Genomic DNA, 20,813 nt, shown 5'->3' with positions numbered 1-20,813 from the left:
GGAAAGTTCCCTCTGGGAACGTCTTCCGGTGGGTACTTGGGGCCTGATTCCAGGCCCTATGGCCTGTGGAACCTCACCACTGGGGGGAAGGCTGGGCCGGAAGGAGTCATCAGCTGTGGTGCCGGCCCCATGGAGGAGGTGGAATGGATGCAAAGGCTACCCAAGCCGGAAGACCTAAGGGTTGGGCTCATCAGCTGGGCAGGATCCTACCTCACTTATGAGCCATATAAGAATATGGTCACTACTACTGCAAAAGGTTTGGGCCGGAGACAGGTAACAGAGTAAACCTGTACTGGAACCATTTTCCCAGTGACTAAGCTCTCATGTTGGGGGACGAGAGGGGGGCGGGGAAGTGCACTCTACCTGATTACTTTTCTGGCCTCTGCCATTGCTAGCTCAAGACCCTTCTACCCCAGGCTCTTGCCCACCGGTCTCTATTGCTCCATCTCCCTGTCTCTAAACCTATTCCAGGAGGTGACGCTCAGCCCTGGCCTTGCTACTTGGTCTAGCTCTGTATGTCCCCTACCCTGCATTCCAGCACAGAGTGGCTGTGTCATCACAAAGAGGAGAGGTGGAGAGCCCAGGCTGGAAGGCAGAATTTTGGGGATCCAACAGTTAAATCAGTGGATACTGCAAGACTATGTTTTTATTCTGGTTGTAGTGTGGAAATGGGGTACACTAGAAGCCCTAGGAGAGTTGGTTCTCATTTTAGAGAGATGTAGGCCCCTCTGGGATGGTACTAAGATTGAAGCAGTAGCGAGATCCTCTCGCTTATAACAGGGTTGATCGCAGCTAAAGCAATCAGTTGCATCTCAACTCTCTGTGCTCCCAGGCCTGGCTGTAAGAGGTCTTGCTTTTCTCCTGCCATGTTCGGGAGGTGTCCTTTGGGGGTGAAAGAGTTGGCTGAGTGTGCTATTCAGGGGCAACAGTAAGGAAGAGAGAAGTAAGACTTAAATCAAAACATTTCTTTAAAAACTAGGTATTGAAGGAAGTGGTCCAAGGAAGAGAGGGAGGTTTACCTTCCATTAGTTGGAGAAGGTGGGCATCCAGAACTTCTCTTGGAATCCTGAGAAGCCCTGTGGCTCTAGTGCTGGAGGTGTCCTGAGATCTTTTGATTACTGTTGGATGAGAGAGTAAAGAAACCAACATCCAGGAGGCTGATGTGGAAGGGGAAGTTGGTTGGTCTAGGGTGGTGCCAGAGGTGATGGTTGTAGGACTCCTGGGTCTAGTCACTTGCAGTACTGATTTCCCTCTCCTCCCTCCCAATGCCTCCAGACCTGGGAGATTCTGGTCAGCAATGAGCATGACACACAGGCTGTGGTGCGGCTAAGGAGCTTGCAGGGCCTCTACCTTCTGTGTGAGGCAGACGGCTCCCTGTGCTATGACCGGCCAAGGACGAGCCACCACGGATGCTTCCTACTCCGTTTCCACCGCAATGGCAAGTGGACCCTCCAGTGCATAATCAGTGGTCGTTATCTGGAGTCCGATGGCCACGATGTGTTCTGCAACTCCCGGGTCCTCTCAGCTTACCATATGTGGACGCCCCGGCCAGCCCTGCATGTCCACGTGATCCTCTACAGCCCCTTCAACCACCGCTATGCCAGGGCCGACCCTACTGTGGGTCGTGTCTGGGTGGACGCACCAGTTCCCTGCCTGGGGGAATGTGGGTTCCTGTTGCATTTCCAAGATGGATGCTACCACCTGGAGACATCTACACACTGTTTCTTGTCCCACTTAGACCGGCTGGTCTCCAAACCCTCATCACAGACTGCTTTTCACATGCAAGTGCGGCCTGGAGGACTCGTGGCACTGAGTGATGGAGAAGGGGGCATGTTGTATGCACAGGGCCCACGCCTGCTCCTGGGCCTGGGCTCCAATCCCCATAGGGGTGAGGAGTGGTTCATCCTACAGCGTTGCCCCACGTGGGTCAGCCTCAGGGCAAAGACTCGGAAGTTCCTCTCTGTCGTCTATGGCAAGTGCTGGGTCCGATACAGCCCTGGAGGAAGGGAGGGCTAGCTACTGAAAAGAGGAAAATGTGTTTGGGATCAGTAAGGAGTTTCGAACCTACTCACAAGGAATATGTAGGGGTCCCAAGATCTCTGTGCCATGGAGAAGGGCAATAAAGGGGAAAGGGTTCTGGGTCTTCTCCGGGCTTCTAGGGTCCAATAGAAGGTGATGAAGGACAAGGAGGGAAAGCAGAGGGAACCCCAGTCATAAAGCATAGAGAAGGGGCTGAAACTGAGGATGAGACAAGACTTGGGCTTATTATGACATATTCTTCCTCTGCAGATGTTGAGGTATATGCTGCCTCTGAGCACTTAACCCCAATGTCGTTGTTCCAGTTTGAAAGTAACAATGACAGACCCATGTTGCAGCTTCGTTCAGCCAATGGTTGCTACCTAGCCCAGGTAAGACCTTGGCTTTCTGAGCAAGATAACCTTTAAGCCCTAAATTCTCTCTCTAGACACACTTTATCCTTCTTCAAGGCAGATGATCAGATGGTAAAGTGAACCATGGAGGCCCTTGTCAATAAACATTCATTTTCACCCAATGGGCCAATATTCACCCAATGAGGCCTCTTTTTTGTTGTTGGTAATCCTCACCTGAGGATATATTTTTTTAAAAATATATTTTATTGATTTTTTACAGAGAGGAAGGGAGAGGGATAGAGAGCTAGAAACATCGATGAGAGAGAAACATCGACCAGCTGCCTCCTGCACACCCCCCTACCAGGGATGTGCCCGCAACCAATGTACATGCCCTTGACCGGAATCGAACCTGGGACCCTTTAGTCCGCAGACCGACGCTCTATCCACTGAGCCAAACCGGTTTCGGCAGGATATTTTTTTCATTGATTTTTTTAGAAAGAGTGGAAGAGAGCGGGAGAGAAAAAGAGAAAGAGAAACACTCATGTGAGAGAGACACATTGATTGGTTGCCTCCTGTATGAGCGCCAACCGGAGGTGGGATTCAAGCCTGCAACCAAGGTATGTGTCCTTGACCAGAATCCAGCCCTCATTGACCCTTTAGTCCAAGGGCCAATGCTCTAACCACTTAGCCAAACCGGCTAGGGCCAATGGGGCCTTTTCTGAAAAAAATCAATTTAATTTATCAACTCACATACAATAAAATACACCCATTTTAAGTGTGCAATTCAATACATTTTGACAAATGTATACACCTATGCAACCATGCCACAACCATTTAACAAGTTAGAGACTATTTTCACCACCACAGAAATTCCTCTTGCCCCTTTCCAGTCAGTTCCATTCATCCTTGCTCTTCTCACTACCGCTGATATGTATTCTGCCACTGTGGATTACATTTAGATTTTCCTACTTCAGAATCCTATATAATAAAAGCCTAATACGCAAATCAACCGAACAGTGGAACTACCGGTGGAACGACCAGTCGCTATGACACACACTGACTACCAGAGGGCAGATGCTTAATGCAGGAGCTGCCCTCAGCCGGCAGGCCCCAGGCCAGCCAAGGCGGGTGCCTGCGGGAGGCCTCCAATTGCCCTGCCGGTCACCCCACAGATTGGCCCTGATCACTGACCCTGCCCGTGCACAGATTTCGTGCACCAGGCCTCTAGTTTCATATAAATGGAAACATACTGTATTACAGTATGTATTCTTCTTTCACTCAACATACTGTGTTTGAATTTATTCATGATGTTGCATGTATCAGAAGTTGATTCCTTTCTATTGCTGAGTAGTATTTTACTACTCAAAAACACAAACAGCCCTGGCCAGTGTGGCTCAGTTGGTTGGGCATCATCCTATACACAGAAAGGTTGCAGTTTCCAGTCAGGGCAGGGACCCAGGTTGTGGGCTCCATCCCAGGTAGAAAGTGTGCAGGAGGCAGCTGATAGATGTTTCTTTCTCTCTCCCTCTCCCTTTATCTCTAAAAAAATAAAAAAATAAAATCACAAACATAATTTGTTTACCCATTCACTTGTTAATAACTTGAGTTGTTCCCAGTCTGGCTATTATGAATAAAGTTGCTATAAACATTGGTGTATAAGTCTTTTTGTGGGCCTATTTTTTCAATTATCTTGGGCACATACCCAGCATTGTAACTACTGATAAAATGTGTGCTTAACTTTTTAAGAAAATGTAAAATAGATTTCTAAAGTGACTGTACCATTTTACATCCTCAACACTTGGTATTGTGTTGTTTTTTTTAATTTTAGCCAACATAATGGGTGTGTAATGACATTTTATTATGGCTTTAATTTGCATTTCCCTTATAATTGATAATGTATGATCATCTTTACATGTAATTTTTGAGTATTTGTATATTTTCTCTGTTCAAATTTTTTGCCCATTTGTTATTGGATTGTCTTATTATTGAATTATAAGGGTTCTCTATTATATGTTCTAAAGTCAAGTCCTTTGCCAAATATATGTAAATGTTTTCTCCTAATCTGTGGCTTGCTTTTTCACTTGCTTACCAGTGTCTTTTGAGTAATGAGTTTTAAATTTAATGAAGTCCAATTTCTACATTTTATAAATGATTAGTGCTTTCTTTCTTTTTTTTTTTTTTTTGTCCCAAGAAATCATTGCCTACCCCAAAATTGCAAAGAATTTCTCCTTTGTTCTCTTTTAGATGTTTTATAATTTAGGTTTCACTTTTACATCTATGATCCATTTTGAAATTATTTTGGAGTCTGGGCCACGGTTTATTTCTCTCCATATGGATATCCAGGTCCCTTTTTGATACTGGGGCTCTGGGATACAGCACAGACTAGGCAAGTGAGAGGGCTGAGGTCACAACACGTTTTCCAAAAACAATATGCAAGTATAAAGCAAACCCTGGGAGAATGAAAAAGGCTAGTGGGTGGGACGTAGGAAAGAAGGTTTAGGAATAAAAACGATGGGAAGAAAGCTAGTTTCATCCCTTGCGTTCCTTTTCTGTTCTCATTATAATCTCCAGAGGCGCCACAGGACGGTGCTGGCGAATGGGCACCCGCTGGAGTGTGACACCTTCTTCCGTATGCACTGGAATTGTGGCAGGATCATCCTGCAGTCTCCCAGTGGACGCTTCTTGGGCATCGCACCCAACAGCCTGCTCATAGCCAATGCTGCCTTTCCAGGTGAGCTAAGCAGCCCTCCTGCCAGCTTATTCCAAGTCAGAGATGCTTTCAAGGGAGCTGGGACATATTGGAACGAGCCCTGGAATGGGGGGTCAGAAGATTTGGGTCTGTATACTTGCCGAGTCTCTGAATTTTTTTTTTTTAATATATTTTATTGATTTTTTACAGAGAGGAAGGGAGAGGGATAGAGAGCTAGAAACATCGATGAGAGAGAAACATCGACCAGCTGCCTCCTGCACAACCCCCACCGGGGATGTGCCCGCAACCAATGCACATGCCCCTGACCGGAATCGAACCTGGGACCCCCCAGTCCGCAGACCGACGCTCTATCCACTGAGCCAAACCGGTTTTGGCTGAGTCTCTGAATTTTTGCCATCATTTGGGCAAACCACCTCTTTGAGCCATTTTCAGTGGAGGTGATATCCAATCTGCCTGCCTCACAGGGTTATCATGAGGGTTAGAGTCACACATCTCAAAGGTAGGAAGACTATAAAAATTTCTAAGTGCTTTCACAAACATTTCACACTAGTACCTAGCACACAGTAGGTGTTCACTAAATGTTAAAAATATCGACAATAGCCTTCTGCAATTAGTGTCCCCCCATTCCTGCTTCTATCTGACAAAGCTTCTGGAGGCAACCCGCCCAAATAACGCCTTCCTAATTTCTTTCAGGCCCAAATGAAGAATTTGGGATTCGATTAGCCAACCGCCCCTTCCTTGCATTGCGAGGTCGGTATGGATATGTGGGCATCTCATCAGGACATGACCTCATGCAGTGCAACATGGACCAGCCCAACTGCATTCACCTGCTGCCCTGCCGCCAGGGCATCTACCATTTTCAGGGTGAGTAGCTCCTCACCCTCAGCTCACAGTCTAGCCTTGCCTTAGCCCCAACTCAGACATCAGGGTCTGCCGCTCAGGACCTGTTCATCACAAAGGGAAAACCAGAGTGTCTTTTAGTTTTCACACTTCTAGGCCTCCAGATGGGTTGGCAGAACAGAAACCAGCCCTCCTGCATTTCCGTGGAGGGGTCTGCCAGCGCAGGCCCGGCAGGGGAGCCAGGGAGGGTGGCATCTGTCCTGGGAGCCCCCTCAGAGGCTGCACTGCTGGAGGGCTCCCCTTCTGAATGGCCCACTGACCTGAGCTCTCCCCTCCCCAGCACAGGGTGGATCTTTCTGGTCAATCACATCCTTTGGCACCTTTCGCCCTTGGGGAAAGTTTGCCCTCAACTTCTGTATCGAGCTTCAGGGGAGCAACTTGCTCACAGTGTTGGCACCCAATGGCTTCTACATGCGATCCGACCGAAGTGGCACCCTGTTGGCAGACAGCGAGGACATTACCAAAGAGTGTATTTGGGAATTTTAGGTAAGGGACAGTGGGTAAGAACCTGGTGTAGGGGAGCAGGAACCGGGGGGGCAGGAGGAGAAGGGAGGTGGAGGGGTGGCAGGTGAGAGTAAGACCAAAATGTACCATGGGCTGACTTCTGTCCTACAACTATATCAACTCCGGACATGTGTCCAAACCCGTGCCTCTCGGGGATCCTAGTCCTAGATATCCTGGAGAGAGGATCTAGGTTTCTAGAATCCCAGGTCTAGGTTTCTGAATCCCAGGTCTAGGTTTCTCACTATTATGCCACACATAACAGCACTTGCAAGCAAGCCTGCAGGGGACAGGGTGAGGCATGCTGTGTATCTGTTTATCTTTATAAAGATGTAGAGTTTTCTCATTTTTTTCAAAAAGAGTGACTGAAGATATGCTTTCTACCCAGTGCACTTTCCATCCTTACTCCTGGATCTCTGGGGTACTGATGGCTCCCAGATATTTATTTTAGCCTTGACCCTTCTCCTGAACTCTAACCTCATCTCTAACTTCCTGATTGACAGTTGACTTGACTTCATCCTGCCATCCCTTCAAAATCAGCCGCCTCATCCTCCCCTCCCCATGGCCATCTAGGGCATTGCCATCCTCCCAGATGGCTCAGGCTCAAGACCTCAGCTCCATCTCTCCTTCCTCCCTTTTGTTCTCTTCACCAACCACCCCCCCCCCCCCTTGGAAATTATTGGCTTCTTCCTTAACAAGGTCTCTTTAGTGCTTGCTCCTTCTTAAAAAAAAAAAAATCCTCACCTGAGGATATGCTTATTGATTTTAGAGAGGGGAGAAAAAGCAGGGGATGGGGGGTGGGGGGGGGGGGTGCGGGGAGAGAGAGAGAATCAATTGGTTGCCTTCTGTATGTGTCCTGACCAGGAATTGAACCCACAACCTTTTGGCATATAGGAAGATGCTCCAACCAACTGAGCCATACTGGTCAGGGCTGCTTGTTCCTCCTTAATTGCTACTACTGCCAGGTGAGCTAAGCAGCCCTCCTGCCAGCTTATTCCAAGTCAGAGATGCTTTCAAGGGAGCTGGGACATGTTGGAATGAGCCCTGGAATGGGGGTCAGAAGATTTGGGTTGTATACTTGCTGAGTCACTGAATTGTTGTATCATTTGGCAAACCACATCCTTGAGCCTCAGTTTCCTTGTCTCCATTTTCAATGGAGGTGATATCCAATCTGCCTGCCTCACAGGGTTATCATGGGAGTTAGATAGATTCACACATCTCAAAGGAAGGAGGATATTAACATTTCAAAAGCCTGCACTGTCACAAAGGCTCCCCCGTAGCACTCGTAGCACTCGCCAGATCCATCCCCACCTAATCTGTTCTCCACATTCAGTTCCCTTTCCTAAAATACTGCCTAAAGGCCATCATTCCCTGTTCACAGCTCTTGAGGACAAACACCTCACTGCTCTTAGACCTATCCTTTCACAACCCACCTCCCTTGCCTGCCTTGGAAAGTGGTGATGTTGTGGTATGATACTTTGGTATCAAATAGATCTGAAACCAAGAGTTAATAAGGCTTGGTCTTTGGGGAAATTGCTTTAACACTTCTAGGCCTTGGTTTCCTTATCTGTAAAATGGGAATAATATCTAATTGATAGGGTGGTGTGAAGGTTAAATGACAATATGAATCTAGGTATAGGATCCCCCCTCCCCAATATGTGTTCTCTCCTTTCCTCCATTTTTCTACCAGTTTTTCACACAAACCTTTTACTATGACCAGACTGGAAAAAAAATAAAATGAAATTCCACTGGACTTGTTTTCTGATCTATTTCATGAAGGGGTTGGCTTGAACTTAATTTCTCAGGCTCCTTCCAGGCCTGACATTCAAGGAGACAGTGTATTGTAGCGGTTACGAGCTCCCTTCTGGACACAGAACTGGGTTGTAATTAGATTTTTACCCATTTGAACTTGGACAAATAAATGTCATAAAGTCTGCTTCTCAAGAGTGAAATGGGGATATAGTATTTATCTCATGCGATTGTTGTGCTACATGAGATAATGGTTGTATAATGCTTAGTAAACAGCCTGGCACCAAGGATACTCTCACTTAGTAAATTGTACCTATTGACTGCAGTCTCCCTAAGAGCTCTGATGGCATTTCTGCACCATTCATTTGATTAAAAAATAATTTCTACTGCCTTTTTCTATAAATTAACTTTACATGTCCATGTGATCCCTCATAAAGAATGGGACAAATCAGTTTACCCTCTCTCTTCCCACAGGATCTTACAGGTTTTTTCCTAAAATACAGAGATCAGCAAATGACTGACTGATGGTTTCTATTTCCTCTTCATTTCCCAGGTCAATGGGATGCCACCGACAGAAATCCAATTCCTCCAGGAGAAACTACTACACTAAACAGAACAAGAACCCCAGAGTCAAGATCCACGAGAAGAATATCTGTTACACAACTTTTCCTACCCAGTTTAGCAAAACATCTGTTTATAGCAACAATACATCACAAAAGGCCACCCCCAAGACCCTGGTGTGCATCTTATTCAGTACAGAGTAGGGGTCTGGAGGAGGGGGTAGGTTGATACTGAAGCCCTACATCACTCCAAGTCCTAGCCAGAAGAGAGGAGACCAAATGAGACCTAGAAGATCAATGGATCTTCCATTGATCCTCCCCATCCCCACCAGAAACACCAGGCTTCCCCCAGTGATACAATAAGGAGTCAGCCTTGCCCTGAAGGACTCAGAATCCAGATATGACTAAATGTCCATTGGTTTAGAAAGAATTAAGGCTCAGTAATCCTATGGGCACAGGGTAATGGTAATAATAGCTCATGGCCATATAGCCCATCCTCTCACCACGACCCCATCACCCCTGAAGTTAACCAATCATCCTATCTTGGTCCTTCGGTCCAGTCAGTTGGGAACAACAGGTACTTTCCCCATCACTGGCCACCTTTTTCAGGAAGCTGGAGTAATTTGCCCAAGGTCCCATGACTGGGACCTCTGGCTCAATTCTTCAATTAGAGTGGACTCTAATGGCCACTACTCTTTCCATCAAAACAGAGCTTCCAAGGTGACTGTCATTCTTGCACTGTCTTCATAACTTCGATGTTTATCTACTTGCCATCTGCCCTATTCATGTTTTTATTGACATAGACTCAAGTATATTTATGTAGAAAGGATTATTTTAATCACTATCATAAAATGGAAGACCAGAATCACTTGCCAAAAATAGAAAATGGTCCTAAAAGTAAATACAATGAAAATAAAGTGGTGTTATCAGCCCTAGTTAGATTTCCCCCTTCCCTGCCCAAGGCTCAGAGGCTGAGGCTCCCTGTCCCTCTGTTAAAAAAAAAAAAAAAAAGAAAGATTAGCAACTGTTACAGAGGCACTAAAAACTAGGACCAAAATGAAGACTTTTTCTTTGATGTAATCAGAATAGAAAGGGAATCATATTTTCATTTGACGCAATATTATTTTTTTAATAATTACTTATTGTTGAAAGTCTTACATATGTCCCCCTTTCCCCCCTGACTCATTATTTAAAGCAGCATTCACACACCTCCTAAAGTGTTTTCAGATACCACCAATGATGACTGACCCCCACTTTGGGAAAACTGCACTGTACCATAATGAGTGCTTGATTTTTGAGTCCATTTAGAAGAGCTGCTGAAACTGGAACATGAGAGATAGTGCGTTTGGAATGAGGAAAATGATCTCAGGGTTTCTTTGTAAGTATGTTTCTCCTCAAGAGATATAAAAGAATTTTGTTAAAATTTTATCCAATAAATGAAGCATGAGAACACTAGAGGCCAGGACACCTCCTTTCCTAGAGAACATGAAGAACAAGCCACAGATATGTAGTGGACACATTCTTCAGAGATAGGACCTTGGAGGTCATTTAATGCAGAATCTCTCAGCATTCCATAAATACACATCCACACTCATATGAGCGGGCATGCGTGTGCACGGGGACACATACAACATATTTTCTCTCTTATGCCCTGTTTCCCACAAGTGGCTATCCATTCTCCACTTGAATGTGCTCAGCCATGGGTCTCTTCTCCCATTGCTGATGTCAGTCCTGTAGCTGAAGTGAATGGCTTTTTTTCAGATGGTGCTAGGCAGATTGTCACCCTGCAAAGCCTCACCCATCTCCCTGGGCGGTCTGTCCAGCAGGCCTCCAGCTTGGGCGTATTGAAGGCAGGGCAGGGGCAGGCTCTGTTACCCTTGGAATTTCATGCTAATGTCCAATACAGTAGCCTCAGGCCACATGTGACTTGGGCATTTGATAGATGGCTGGTATGAGTGAGGAGCTGAATTACTCACTGTATTTAATTTTGATAGCCACATGTGGTTGGTGACTACTTATTGAACAGCATAATTCTAGAGTGTTTGATGATAAAGAGATCTCTTGAACGACAACTTCTGGACCAGTACCTAGAATAGACAAAAAGGTCCCCAATCTCCCAACCTTTTGCATTTTCATTCCATCCCTGCTCTTCAAAAGGTGAAGAATTTGGAGGGATGAGCCCATTTCCCATCCCAAATACCCTCTTCTTCACCCCCGTTTCCCCATATTTTTCTTTTTCCCTGCATTCCAAGGCTTCCCAGGAGGAGCCTAGAGATTTCTCTGCAGGGAACAAAATTGAGCAGATTGGGAACTTACTGCGAAGAAGCAGCAAGCAAACATACCCCAGGAGTATAAAGGGACAAGTAGAATGTGAAAAACAGCATTTCTATTGCTTGCTACCATGATATATATGTATAAAGATATATATATATATATATATATATATAGAGAGAGAGAGAGAGAGAGAGAGAGATAAACCATTAAAGAATTATGTCTTTTTTTTAGATTAAGGAATATTGAAAATTTTCTCAGATGTGGTCATGGTTTTGCAGTTATATAAAATATTTATTATTTTTTGGAGATGCATGCTGGAGGACGTAGGGGTGATGCACTATGATGTACTATCAGTGTGTGTGTGTGTGTGTGTGTGTGTGTGAACATATGTGTGGGTATATGAGCACTCAAATACCAAGATAGGTATATACACACATACATATGTAGATAGGTAGATAGCTAGATAGATACATACTATATACATACATAGTTACATAAACCCATATATACAATAGCTAGATAGATGATACATGCATGCATGCATTCATAAGTAGATTAGATAGATAGACAGATAGACAGATAGATAGATGATAGATAGTTGATAGATAGATAGATAGATAGATAGATAGATAGATAGATAGATAGAGCAAACTGTTTATAATTGTTAAATGTAAGGGGGGAGTATGAGTGCTCATGGGAAAAACATGAAGGACATAGGAACTACTGCTAAGTTTAAAAATGTTTTTATTAAATTGCCAAGTGGAGGTCTTTTGAGGCCACTAAGAGAAGTGGGTCAGCATGGCTTCTCCAGTCCCTCAAATCAGGTGGCAGGAATGAGGGGCAGGAGGGCAGGACCAGGCAAGGTCCACCAACGAGGAAGAGATGCAGGAAGGAGGAAGGAGCAATGGTGTGCTTGAGCAGGCCAGCATTAGACCCTCTGCACCGCTTCTCCTTTGCATTCTGGCCCTCCTCCCTCATCGCAGGCCTTGCAGTACTGGGGAGTCAAACCAGAGCAAGGCCTGAGGGGCACCAAGACTGACGGCAGCGGGGGCAGTGAAAGGAAAGGCAAGGATGGCCGGACAGTACTGAACGCAGGGGGCTCAGCTGTGGGGCGCAGGTAGCCTGCAGGGACAGAGAGAGGGTGAGCTTGGGATTATTGCTGCCACCGCCCTCCCCACCCCCCGCAAAATCACTGATGAGGAGAGTCACAGATGTTGGTTCTTTACCCTGAATAGAAACACTCAAATCCCAATCCCACTCCCTTTTCCTGCTATCGCTGTCGGTGGTCCTATAGATTCAGAAGATACTAGTCTCCCCAGCTTTGTGGGCCATGCAAGCAAGGAGAAAAGCTCTATCGAGTTTCCTTTGATGATCTTGACCAGAGATCCATGCCTTCCTGTGGAGTCAGCTAGCCCTCCCCACACCCTGCAGGAGTGAGGCATGGCCTGTATTCTTACCCCAGCAGGGCTTGAGACAGGCTTGGGGTGGGGTGTCACTCAGGCAACTGTCTGGTGCTGTCCCCCAGCACAGCTGATAGCAGGAGGGACCCAAGGATTCTGGAACAGGCAGGGCCACTGTGGTCACACTGCCAAGGGATTGCTAAAAAAAGGAAGAGAACACCCTCAGCTGCCAGTGATACCTTCTGTTTAGCAGGACTAGGACCCCAGGGCTGCCCGCCCCTGCCAGAATGCATACTATACAACTCCAGAGGGTGCCATTCATGTAGTAGATTGTGAGGATGGCACTTTCTGGAAGTGTGCACTGTGGGGACCCCAGGAGAGCCATGAAATCTGGTGCAGGCCTTCACTGGGAGTGGGAGAAGCAGTGAGCCCTCCAGTCTCCCAAGTTCATAAACTCCCTGTTTAGATACCTGTGCAGAGACGAACCCTGGGGAAGCACTCGGTACAGTCAGTCCCTGAGAAGCACCTACAAAGTGAGGGTGGATCCACTCAGAGGGAGAAACCAGGGTCTAGGGAGCAGGGCATGGCAGTGAGAGGCAAGAAGGTTCTGGGAAAGGGAGCAACTTCTGACAGGGGTGAGAGAAGGTGGATGCTACAACCCTCAACTGGCACAGCCTTGGGGGACTAGGGAAGAAGGATTCAATTCCAGGGATGGTAAACTGAGGACACTGCAGCCCTGAAGAGCAGGGACTGTCCAGCATCTAACATAGGGCCTGGTACATGGGAGGGCCAAGTAAATGTTAGGTGAGTGGATGGATGGAAGGAAGCAAGGCTGGGTAGGTGAGTAGATGAAGGAAAGAAGGAAGGAACAAAGGAAGGAAGGAAGGAAGGAAGGAAGGAAGGAAGGAAGGAAGGAAGGAAGGAAGGAAGGAAGGAAGGAAGGAAGGAAAGAAGGAAGGCAGGGAGGGAAGGAAGGGTGGGTGGGTAGGTGAGTGAATGGATGGATGGGCAGAGAAATCACCTGGAAGCTGCATTTCCCACTTGAGCTTCTCTTGTCGGCGCCACTTGGCTCTTCGGTTGGAAAACCAGACCTGAGAAAGGGCAGAAACGAAGTAGCTGGCTGTGCTCCCCACCTCCTGGCACCTACTGCTCTCACCACCTGTTCCTGACCCGCCTCAGAGCACAGACCTTTCCTGAGACCTGACATCTTCCCTTCCTGCTCTGGCCTTTGCTGTCCCTTCTCAACTCAAAGGCTTGAGGTGGGGAAGGAGAGGAGAACAAGGAGGCTCTTGTCTCTAATTTCTGCTCCAAACAATTTGTTTCCACCTTATTGCCCCCTTCTCCACCTCACCAGAACCCAAAGCCTTCCCAGAACGGACTCTATCCTTGTGGTTTGTGCACATTATGTGGCAGAGCTCACTCACCCTCACCGTGTCCTCGGGCAAAGAGGTAGAAGCAGCCAGCTTTCCACGGGCCACTGAATCAGGATACTGCCCACGCTGGAACTCTGTAGAGATCGGGGCTCATCGCAAGAGCATGGGGAGAGGAGCAAGGCATGGGTCTCCCCCTCAGGCCCCACGCCCCACCTGCTACAATTCTAAACAGCCTTTGTCCCCAAGATAGGACCACCACAGCCTCCACCTCTCAACCTTTGCCCACAGGCCTCAGGGACATGGCCTCCATATGGCACACTGAGCAACCTCTGACCCACTGTCCACCCCGGCCCAGCACCTTTCTCCAGCGCCTCAGCTTGGCCTGGGGAGAAGATAGTCCGATTCCGGTGGGGACCTCGAGGAGCCTCAGAGCCACTATGGGGAGTGTGAGGAACTGGAGCCAAAACAGCTGAAAAGAGGGACAATGGCCTGTGGTAGTTTGTGATGGTGATTCCACTGGTCAGATGGGGTCCCCAAGGCCCTGGGGCTATGGACAGGAGACAGCGTGGGTATAAGAGCAGAGCTGCACTGGGGGGGCATTCGCACTTGGAGGTCACTGCAGAGGCACTTGGTAGGAGGCATACTCAATGCCACAGTAGGAAGCATGCTTGGTGTTTGGGGGGAAACAGCAGCAAGGTTGGTCCAGGTTTGCATAACCCCACAGGTCACGAAAGGTGCTATTAAAAGTTGTGCATGGGGCAGAGGGAGGGTTAGAAGGCCCAGTCCTGCCTCTTCATCAGCAGATCCTGTGAACCTAAGGCTAGGGGACTTGGGTTCTGTTCCAGGACCTGCCAACACCTAGCTGGTGACCTTGGGGAAGTCATTTCCCTTCTGAGCCTCAGTTTTCTTCTGCCAGGAGGGAATGAGCCTGTAATGAACTGCAAACTGCTTAGGTTTGGTTCTGATCATCCCTGGGGGCAATGCAAAGACCCACCTGGTGATCTGAGCTGTGCCCAGGGCAGTCTCTGGTCCTCCTGTAGTGTCCGCAGGACTCGGTTGATGGAGGAGACCTGGAGGTGTCAGGGTGTTGAGGGGGGAGATGGTACACAGCCCCAGGCTTGCATCCTAAGGCTATTTCCCCAGTGTCCTTTCTCTCCTCTGTCCCGGCCCACACAGTTCCTGCGTGCAGCCTTTTCTCTCCCCCATAGTTTCTTCTCACCTGTCTCACCCCTTTTCAGAAGAGAGCCCAGGAGCCCGGCCCGCCAGCCTAGGATGTCCTCATTGCGAGATAAGAAGGGATCTTCTCCCCAGATAACCTGTTTGCAGCCCCAGTGCTGGGAGAGGAGGCACTTACACTGGGAGTCTTGTCCTGGGTGCAAAGCCCTTCAGCACAGAGCTGGCGTTGGATCTCCCAGGCAAAGAGGGCCGGGCACTCACCCTTCAGCTGGGCGATTCGAGCCACCACAGGGGGTGTGGCCAGACGTGGCTTGCTACCACCAATTCCCTTGGGCTCCAAGACACCTGTACGGTAGTAACGCCCTAGGATCTTGCTCACACAGCCGTTAGATACCTGGGTCAGGTGAGAAGCAGGAACAGCTAAGGCATAATAGGCAGAAGGTGAGCGTGCCTGGGACAGAGGAGGCGACAAGGCAAAGTGAAACCTATGGGACCAGGCCACAGAGTGGAGAGTCCAGCCTCATCTCTGGGAGCCTGAAGTTCCCCATCCCAGCCCCCAAGAGGATCTTCTAGGAAGTAACCCAGGTCCCAAAGGTCCTCAGAGTCTGTAATAGCTCCAGATTTGCCTTAAGGGGGACCCCTTCTCCCTGCGTTCTGTCCCCATCCCCGGGTGAAAGTTCTAGCCCACTACCTTAAGGCTCCGTGAGATGTCACAGGGCCGCATCCCACTGACTGCCAGCTGCACGATCTGCTGTCGGGTGTCCAGGGGCAGGGGCCGACCGTTCACAAAGAGCCCCCCCAGCTGATTCACACTGCTGATCCCTGGGCATGAGAAGGAGGCATCCACAAACCACGTGTCCCCTCTCTCCAGCCCACCCTGTGGCATGAAGGACCCTCCAGCCTGGCTTTCCACCATAGAGAAAGTCTTCCCCCCAGCGGATTGCTCCCCTTCTGCTCCCGGGGTCCCCCAAACATGCCTCTTTCTTGGAAGCTGGCTCATGGGTGAGACTTTACTCTGCGACCCCCATGATCTAAGGGAAATAGGGTGGAGCAGGGAGCGAGTAACTGGACAAAGCTTCCCCTGAACACTGGCCAAGGGCAGATGAAACCACGTGGATGGAAGCAGACCCCGTAGATATCCCCTCCCTCCTTACGCCACCCTGTCCTCCCACTTCTCCCAGGCGTTTTACCGTCCTGTGGCATGCTCCAGGCTGACCTCTTCACAGAAGGGCAGGAACTGGGAAGCCTGGGGAGGGGAGTTCCTCCTGGGATCTCCTTCCTCGGTCTTGGGGCTGGGCCTGCGATAATCGGGGGTGATTTGGGGTGAAGTCTCTTGCTTAGAATGGCCTTAGGATATAGTATATTGTGATAGAGGGTCAGGTTTCTAAAATTTGCCAGGAGGTTAGCTAAGCAATTCAAATTTTCTTTACTTAAACCCTTCTGTGATGAAGTAAAACATCACAGGGTCAGCAGAGGACTGAATTTTTCTGGATGTCCTGATAAGGGTCTGGGAGGGAGGGGGGCTCTCATTTCTCACATGTCCATGTACAGGGAGGTGGAAAGGGATAATGCCTGCCAATGTTCAGGCTTCTCTTTTTCCAGATAGACAACTGTCATCTCTGACCCCTCAATAGCCTTCTCAGCCCTGGGTGATGCACTTGGGCTAGGGCTCCTGCCTCTTAAGCTCAGATTCAAACTTAGGATACGCTGCCCAGCCAGAAGAGGGCATCAGTGACCAAAGGTCCCAGTTGCCAAATATCTGAGGCTGGAGACCAGGTTCAAGGCTCTGCCTTCACTTTTGGGCAGCTCCTGAGGTTAGCTTCCCCCAAACCACCAGCCAGAAAGCTTCCTTCAGGACACTTTAGGGAAGGTCTGGCTCCTGTTTTTTATACGCTCCAGGGAGATTTGGGAAACATGGGGCTAGCTCCACCCCCAGGCATTGAGGTTCTGGTCTCACAGGCTGGAAACAGAGATAAACAAGCCCCAAGTCCTGGCTTCTTCTGGAAGACACATCTCTTGGTAGTTTCTCACTTGCTGGGATTGCTGTTCCTGTTAACTCTGGGGAGTTCTAGACCTCATAGTGAAGCTTCACTCTCAGAGACCAATTCTGGGATCAGACACTCATTCACTCAACTAACATGTATCGAAGGCATGTAGAAGGGAGGGAGTGAGAAGCAGGAGAGAACAGTTTGCTACCAACATAGGAGCACAAGCAAGGAACACAGGTCATGGGCCCCACGTCTTTCTTGCTTTTATCAGCAAGTAGCTGGAGTTGAAGCCACCTCCTTTCATGCCTGGAACCCGGGCAGGGATGGCGGTCACTGCAGAGAATCACTTAGGCTTAGAACTTGCCTGTAATAACCATGCCATCTTGGTTCAGTTAACTAATCTGCAATTATGTACTGAACAGGGTGTTAGTCATGAGCATATTGCTGGTTGTTCGGGATGGAGGGAGTCAAAAGAAAAGGGGCAAGGCTTTTGCCCTCCAAGAGATTACAATGCAGCTGAGGGAGAGACAGTGCACTCACAGAGGGTATGGAATCAGGGCTACTTCTTAACTTCAGTAACTAAACTGGCTTTTCCTCACTTCTCTCTTGGGCAGAGACACATTCCCCTTCAAACTCTCATATTTTCAGAAAGTCAGGAAGGAAGGCAAAAGCTTTTCCAAAAATAAAACTGAGGTTCCCACAAGTCAGGAGCTACCCAGGGAGTTAAATTCAAGAAGGTTTGGAAGCCAGTTCCTCACCCAAAGCTGAAATTCCCAGCTCCCTCTCTGCCCCCCATTCCTGCTTCATGTCTGTGTAATTGCTACCAAAGCAATGGAGAGAGGAGAGCTAAGCTGGGAGTGTGAAGTGCTCTGTCAGGATTGGGGGGGGGGAGGGTAGGAGCTCAGACTACCAGCCAAATCCTGAATCCTTGATAGGGTTGTGTCCCCCCTAAGTGACCAGAGCTCAGAGGTGCTGTGGGGACTCAGGTTCCATATCCACACCTAAAATCACCATGCCCCAACTCCCAGAAACTCCATCCACAAACTCCATCCACAGCAGCCACACCACACATCCCAACATTCACATTAACCATCTGGTGAAAGAACTGGTGCTTACAAGATGGGAAAGCAGGGTCGGGGGTTGAAGGGGCAGGAGGCTGGGTGCTTTAAGACAAAGGAGGAGAGAAGCTGACTTGGCCACACAAAGACATGGAGACAGCATGGGAGGCAGAGCAGACAATGAGCCTGCAGGTAGCTACCTGTGGGTGGCAATGAGGTGGGATCTTCAGTGGGAGGTTCTCAGTCTCCTATGCAGGTGCCCGAGACCCCCAGGCTCCAGGGGTGGTGGTGGTATGGTCCTGGTGACAGCCTCCACTCTGTTTCTGAGTCAGTCCTGCCAGGGGTCCAGAGGCACAGAGAGCCGGTGCTCAGGAGCAGAGGGCAGCCTTCTGGGAGCAGCCAGTGATGTCACAGGCCATGAGCAGAGGAGGAGGGAGGTGTGCATGGGGCTGACTGACACCAGCCCTGAGGCAGGACAAACGACAGCCAGTGAGCCATTGTGTCCTTCCGTGGGGAGCCATCAGAGCCTACTTGGTGTCCAGCTGCCAGCCTGAAGCAGGTACAGAGCCACTCTCACACAGGCCCCCAGACTCTGAGTGCACCCACTCAGGGGCAGTACTCCTGAAGGGATTGGGAAATATGGAATATGGGGAATTTCAGACCATGTCTCCAAGGCTTCGAATGCACAGAAACCCAAAGTTACTTCCCAAACTACAAAGACACATCTTCCCAGCTAGAATGCACATACCTGGATGTTTGGGTCAACTCCTGGGTCTTTGTGTGTATTAGTATAAAATACAAATGGGTATAGAGACTGATACCTAAACACTGGCCAAGTTGGTTCCTAAACCTTTGAGAGGATGGGGGTGCTTGGAGAAGAGTGTGTGTCACATGGCACCAGTTCTCTCCCCAGAGTATCCTCGCCAGTTCTCCAATTGGCTTCTTGACTGAGGTGACACCATGGGTGAGTTCTTGCCTGGAAGTAGGGGGATCCTGGGCTTCAGAACACTGGCAGCAGTGGTGGGGTTGGGACTGAGCCTCTGAAGGTAGTTAGGATGCAGGGGGCGGGGGGTGTTTATGAGCAGGTGTGCAGCCTGGTTTTCATTCTTCCATTTCCAGATGTAATCAGGCTCCATTCCACTAGGGATTTGGTGCTTTTAGACTCCAAGTTATGAATGACCCTCCTGTTCCCAAAGAGAACACCGCAGGTTGTCCGGATCATGGTTGGGGTGGAGGCACCCAGTAGCTGGTGGTCCTTGTGGACTGGGAGGCTGGTGGTGAAACAGCCCCCAGTGCACGGAAGCTTTGCTGCCATCACAACAAAGCTTGGCCAGGTCACTTGTGAAGGAACCAACGTGGAAAGCCATTGGGGTCTGTGCCATACCTCGGGTTCTGTGAGACCCTCCCAGAAGGCAGGTTGAAAGGAGGCAGGGTGTGAGGCAACAAGACTAGACCCAGGGGGCAGGGGAAATGGATTTCACTGGTAAATGGTTTGGTTTGGGACAGGGGTGGTGGTGAATGGTGTAAATTCAGCTTGATCCTAAGGCTGGGATCAAAGCAAGGCCAACCACCAACCAAACAAAAAGGCAACAACAGAGTGGGAGAAGATATTTGCAAACAACAGCTCTGACGAGGGGTTAATATAATATCCAAAATATATGAAGAACTCATACAACCCAAAGCAAGGCCAAAGGTGTCACAGAAATGGGTTTTCTGCCTTACCCCTACATGGACTCCCCTCCTCCTCCAGCCTCCTCCAGCCTCCTCAGGCTGGCCCAGAGCCCTGGGGCACGGAGACTGCAGCAGTGGGTTCAGCACCATGGGCACACAGCACATGCCTACTGCCTGTGGAGCCCCTTCAGTCCCAGGGTGGCTGGGACTGCTGGCCGCTCCACTCAGCCATTCTGGGTGAGAGGGGGTCCCAAGGAAGCACATGGCAGCCTGCTCTTAGTCTTCCTTTCCTGCCTCCTCTCTCTCCCCTCCATCTGCCCCTGCATCTGGGGGTACAAGGCTTCCTATCCTGACCTGCTATTCCCACAGACAGCTGCGTGAGGGTGGAGAGAGGGGTGTCAGGGGGAGAAGGGACAAGCCCTGGCAGATGGTGGTGGCAGAGATTTCCCCCATAAACTACCCTCTCCCCCCGCCTTTACAATGCACTCTTGGGTCTGAACAAACAGGCTTTCCACCCAGAGGTGATGGAGGGGAGGGAAGAGAGAGGCAGGGCCCTGGCAGGGGGGCCTGGCCAGCCCAAACGCTCAGCCACTCAGCCCTCTGCCCAGTGCGCCAGACTGTTTGAGGAGCAAATATCTGCTTTCACTGTCTGATTCTCCCAACTGTCCCCACCAGGTTTGGGGCTAATTGTCCCTCATTAGCTGGGCCCAGGCCCCAGGCTGCCGCCAGCCCCCGCCATCTGCTCACAATTATACATTAACTCAGAGGTCTTGCCAAGCGCCAGCCAGGCTGTGTGCCCCTCTCTGGGGCAGCCATGGCCACTCCAGCCTGTCCTTCACCCTGATGTAGAGGCCTGCCTGACTGCTGGCTTCTTCTGCCCCTGGGAGCCTCTAGTACAAAGCCCCTTGGCTGTGGGAAAAGATGTGTCCTCCGGAGAGGCAGCTGGAGTTGCCCAGCCCTCCTCCTGGGGCCAGAAGACAAGACAAGCTCATGCGTAAAGCTGGAGAGAGCAGGGCGCAGCCGGCGCGGGGACCCTGCTGGCTTTGTCTGACACCTTTTGATACTCACTAGGGGAGGTGACACA

At 49.4% G+C, this 20,813-nt stretch overlaps 2 protein-coding genes across 5 annotated transcripts; one reads left to right on the top strand and one right to left on the bottom strand.

Annotated features, from left to right (window-relative positions):
* Nucleotides 1-27: 27 nt before the first annotated feature.
* Nucleotides 28-9,037, top strand: FSCN3 (fascin actin-bundling protein 3). Of its 4 annotated transcripts, XM_054725964.1 has the most exons (8): nucleotides 28-273; nucleotides 1,276-1,438; nucleotides 1,739-1,972; nucleotides 2,290-2,408; nucleotides 4,941-5,100; nucleotides 5,773-5,943; nucleotides 6,265-6,465; nucleotides 8,783-9,037. In XM_054725964.1, exons 1-8 carry the CDS (start codon nucleotides 130-132, stop codon nucleotides 9,016-9,018), a joined length of 1,428 nt encoding a protein of 475 aa, XP_054581939.1. In that variant the 5' UTR covers nucleotides 28-129; the 3' UTR covers nucleotides 9,019-9,037. The 4 variants fall into 4 exon arrangements, with proteins under 4 accessions (XP_054581939.1, XP_054581940.1, XP_027984874.2 ...); XM_054725965.1 differs by having other exon boundaries at nucleotides 28-256; nucleotides 1,276-1,972; XM_028129073.2 differs by having other exon boundaries at nucleotides 1,276-1,972.
* A 2,954-nt stretch (nucleotides 9,038-11,991) lies between these two features.
* On the bottom strand, nucleotides 11,992-15,898 carry PAX4 (paired box 4). Its single transcript, XM_008154064.2, has 9 exons — nucleotides 15,704-15,898; nucleotides 15,191-15,406; nucleotides 14,831-14,906; nucleotides 14,195-14,305; nucleotides 13,888-13,970; nucleotides 13,485-13,554; nucleotides 12,934-12,989; nucleotides 12,521-12,662; nucleotides 11,992-12,185 (listed from the first exon to the last, which is right to left on the bottom strand). The coding sequence occupies exons 1-9, from the start codon at nucleotides 15,896-15,898 to the stop codon at nucleotides 11,992-11,994; spliced, it is 1,143 nt and encodes a 380-aa protein (XP_008152286.2).
* Nucleotides 15,899-20,813: the final 4,915 nt, after the last annotated feature.

Source organism: Eptesicus fuscus, chromosome 14 (assembly GCF_027574615.1).
Source record: "Eptesicus fuscus isolate TK198812 chromosome 14, DD_ASM_mEF_20220401, whole genome shotgun sequence".
NCBI classification, from domain to species: Eukaryota; Metazoa; Chordata; class Mammalia; order Chiroptera; family Vespertilionidae; genus Eptesicus; species Eptesicus fuscus.
The sequence above is the reverse complement of the archived record's forward strand: the minus strand, read 5'-3'. Positions and strand labels throughout refer to the sequence as shown.

What these genes read in the sequence shown, in the direction of transcription:
- FSCN3 (XM_028129073.2), top strand. Translation starts at nt 130, where the DNA reads ATGGAGGAGGTGGAATGGATGCAAAGGCTACCCAAGCCGGAAGACCTA. An exon ending in AAGGTTTGGGCCGGAGACAG is followed by an intron (nt 274 to 1,275) that starts GTAACAGAGTAA and finishes CAATGCCTCCAG; the next exon opens with ACCTGGGAGATTCTGGTCAG. An exon ending in AGTGTATTTGGGAATTTTAG is followed by an intron (nt 6,466 to 8,782) that starts GTAAGGGACAGT and finishes TTCATTTCCCAG; the next exon opens with GTCAATGGGATGCCACCGAC.
- PAX4 (XM_008154064.2), bottom strand. Translation starts at nt 15,898, where the DNA reads ATGCCACAGGGTGGGCTGGAGAGAGGGGACACGTGGTTTGTGGATGCC. An exon ending in GGCACAGCTCAGATCACCAG is followed by an intron (nt 14,306 to 14,830) that starts GTGGGTCTTTGC and finishes CCCTCTTTTCAG; the next exon opens with CTGTTTTGGCTCCAGTTCCT. An exon ending in TGCCCGAGGACACGGTGAGG is followed by an intron (nt 13,555 to 13,887) that starts GTGAGTGAGCTC and finishes GCCCTTTCTCAG; the next exon opens with GTCTGGTTTTCCAACCGAAG.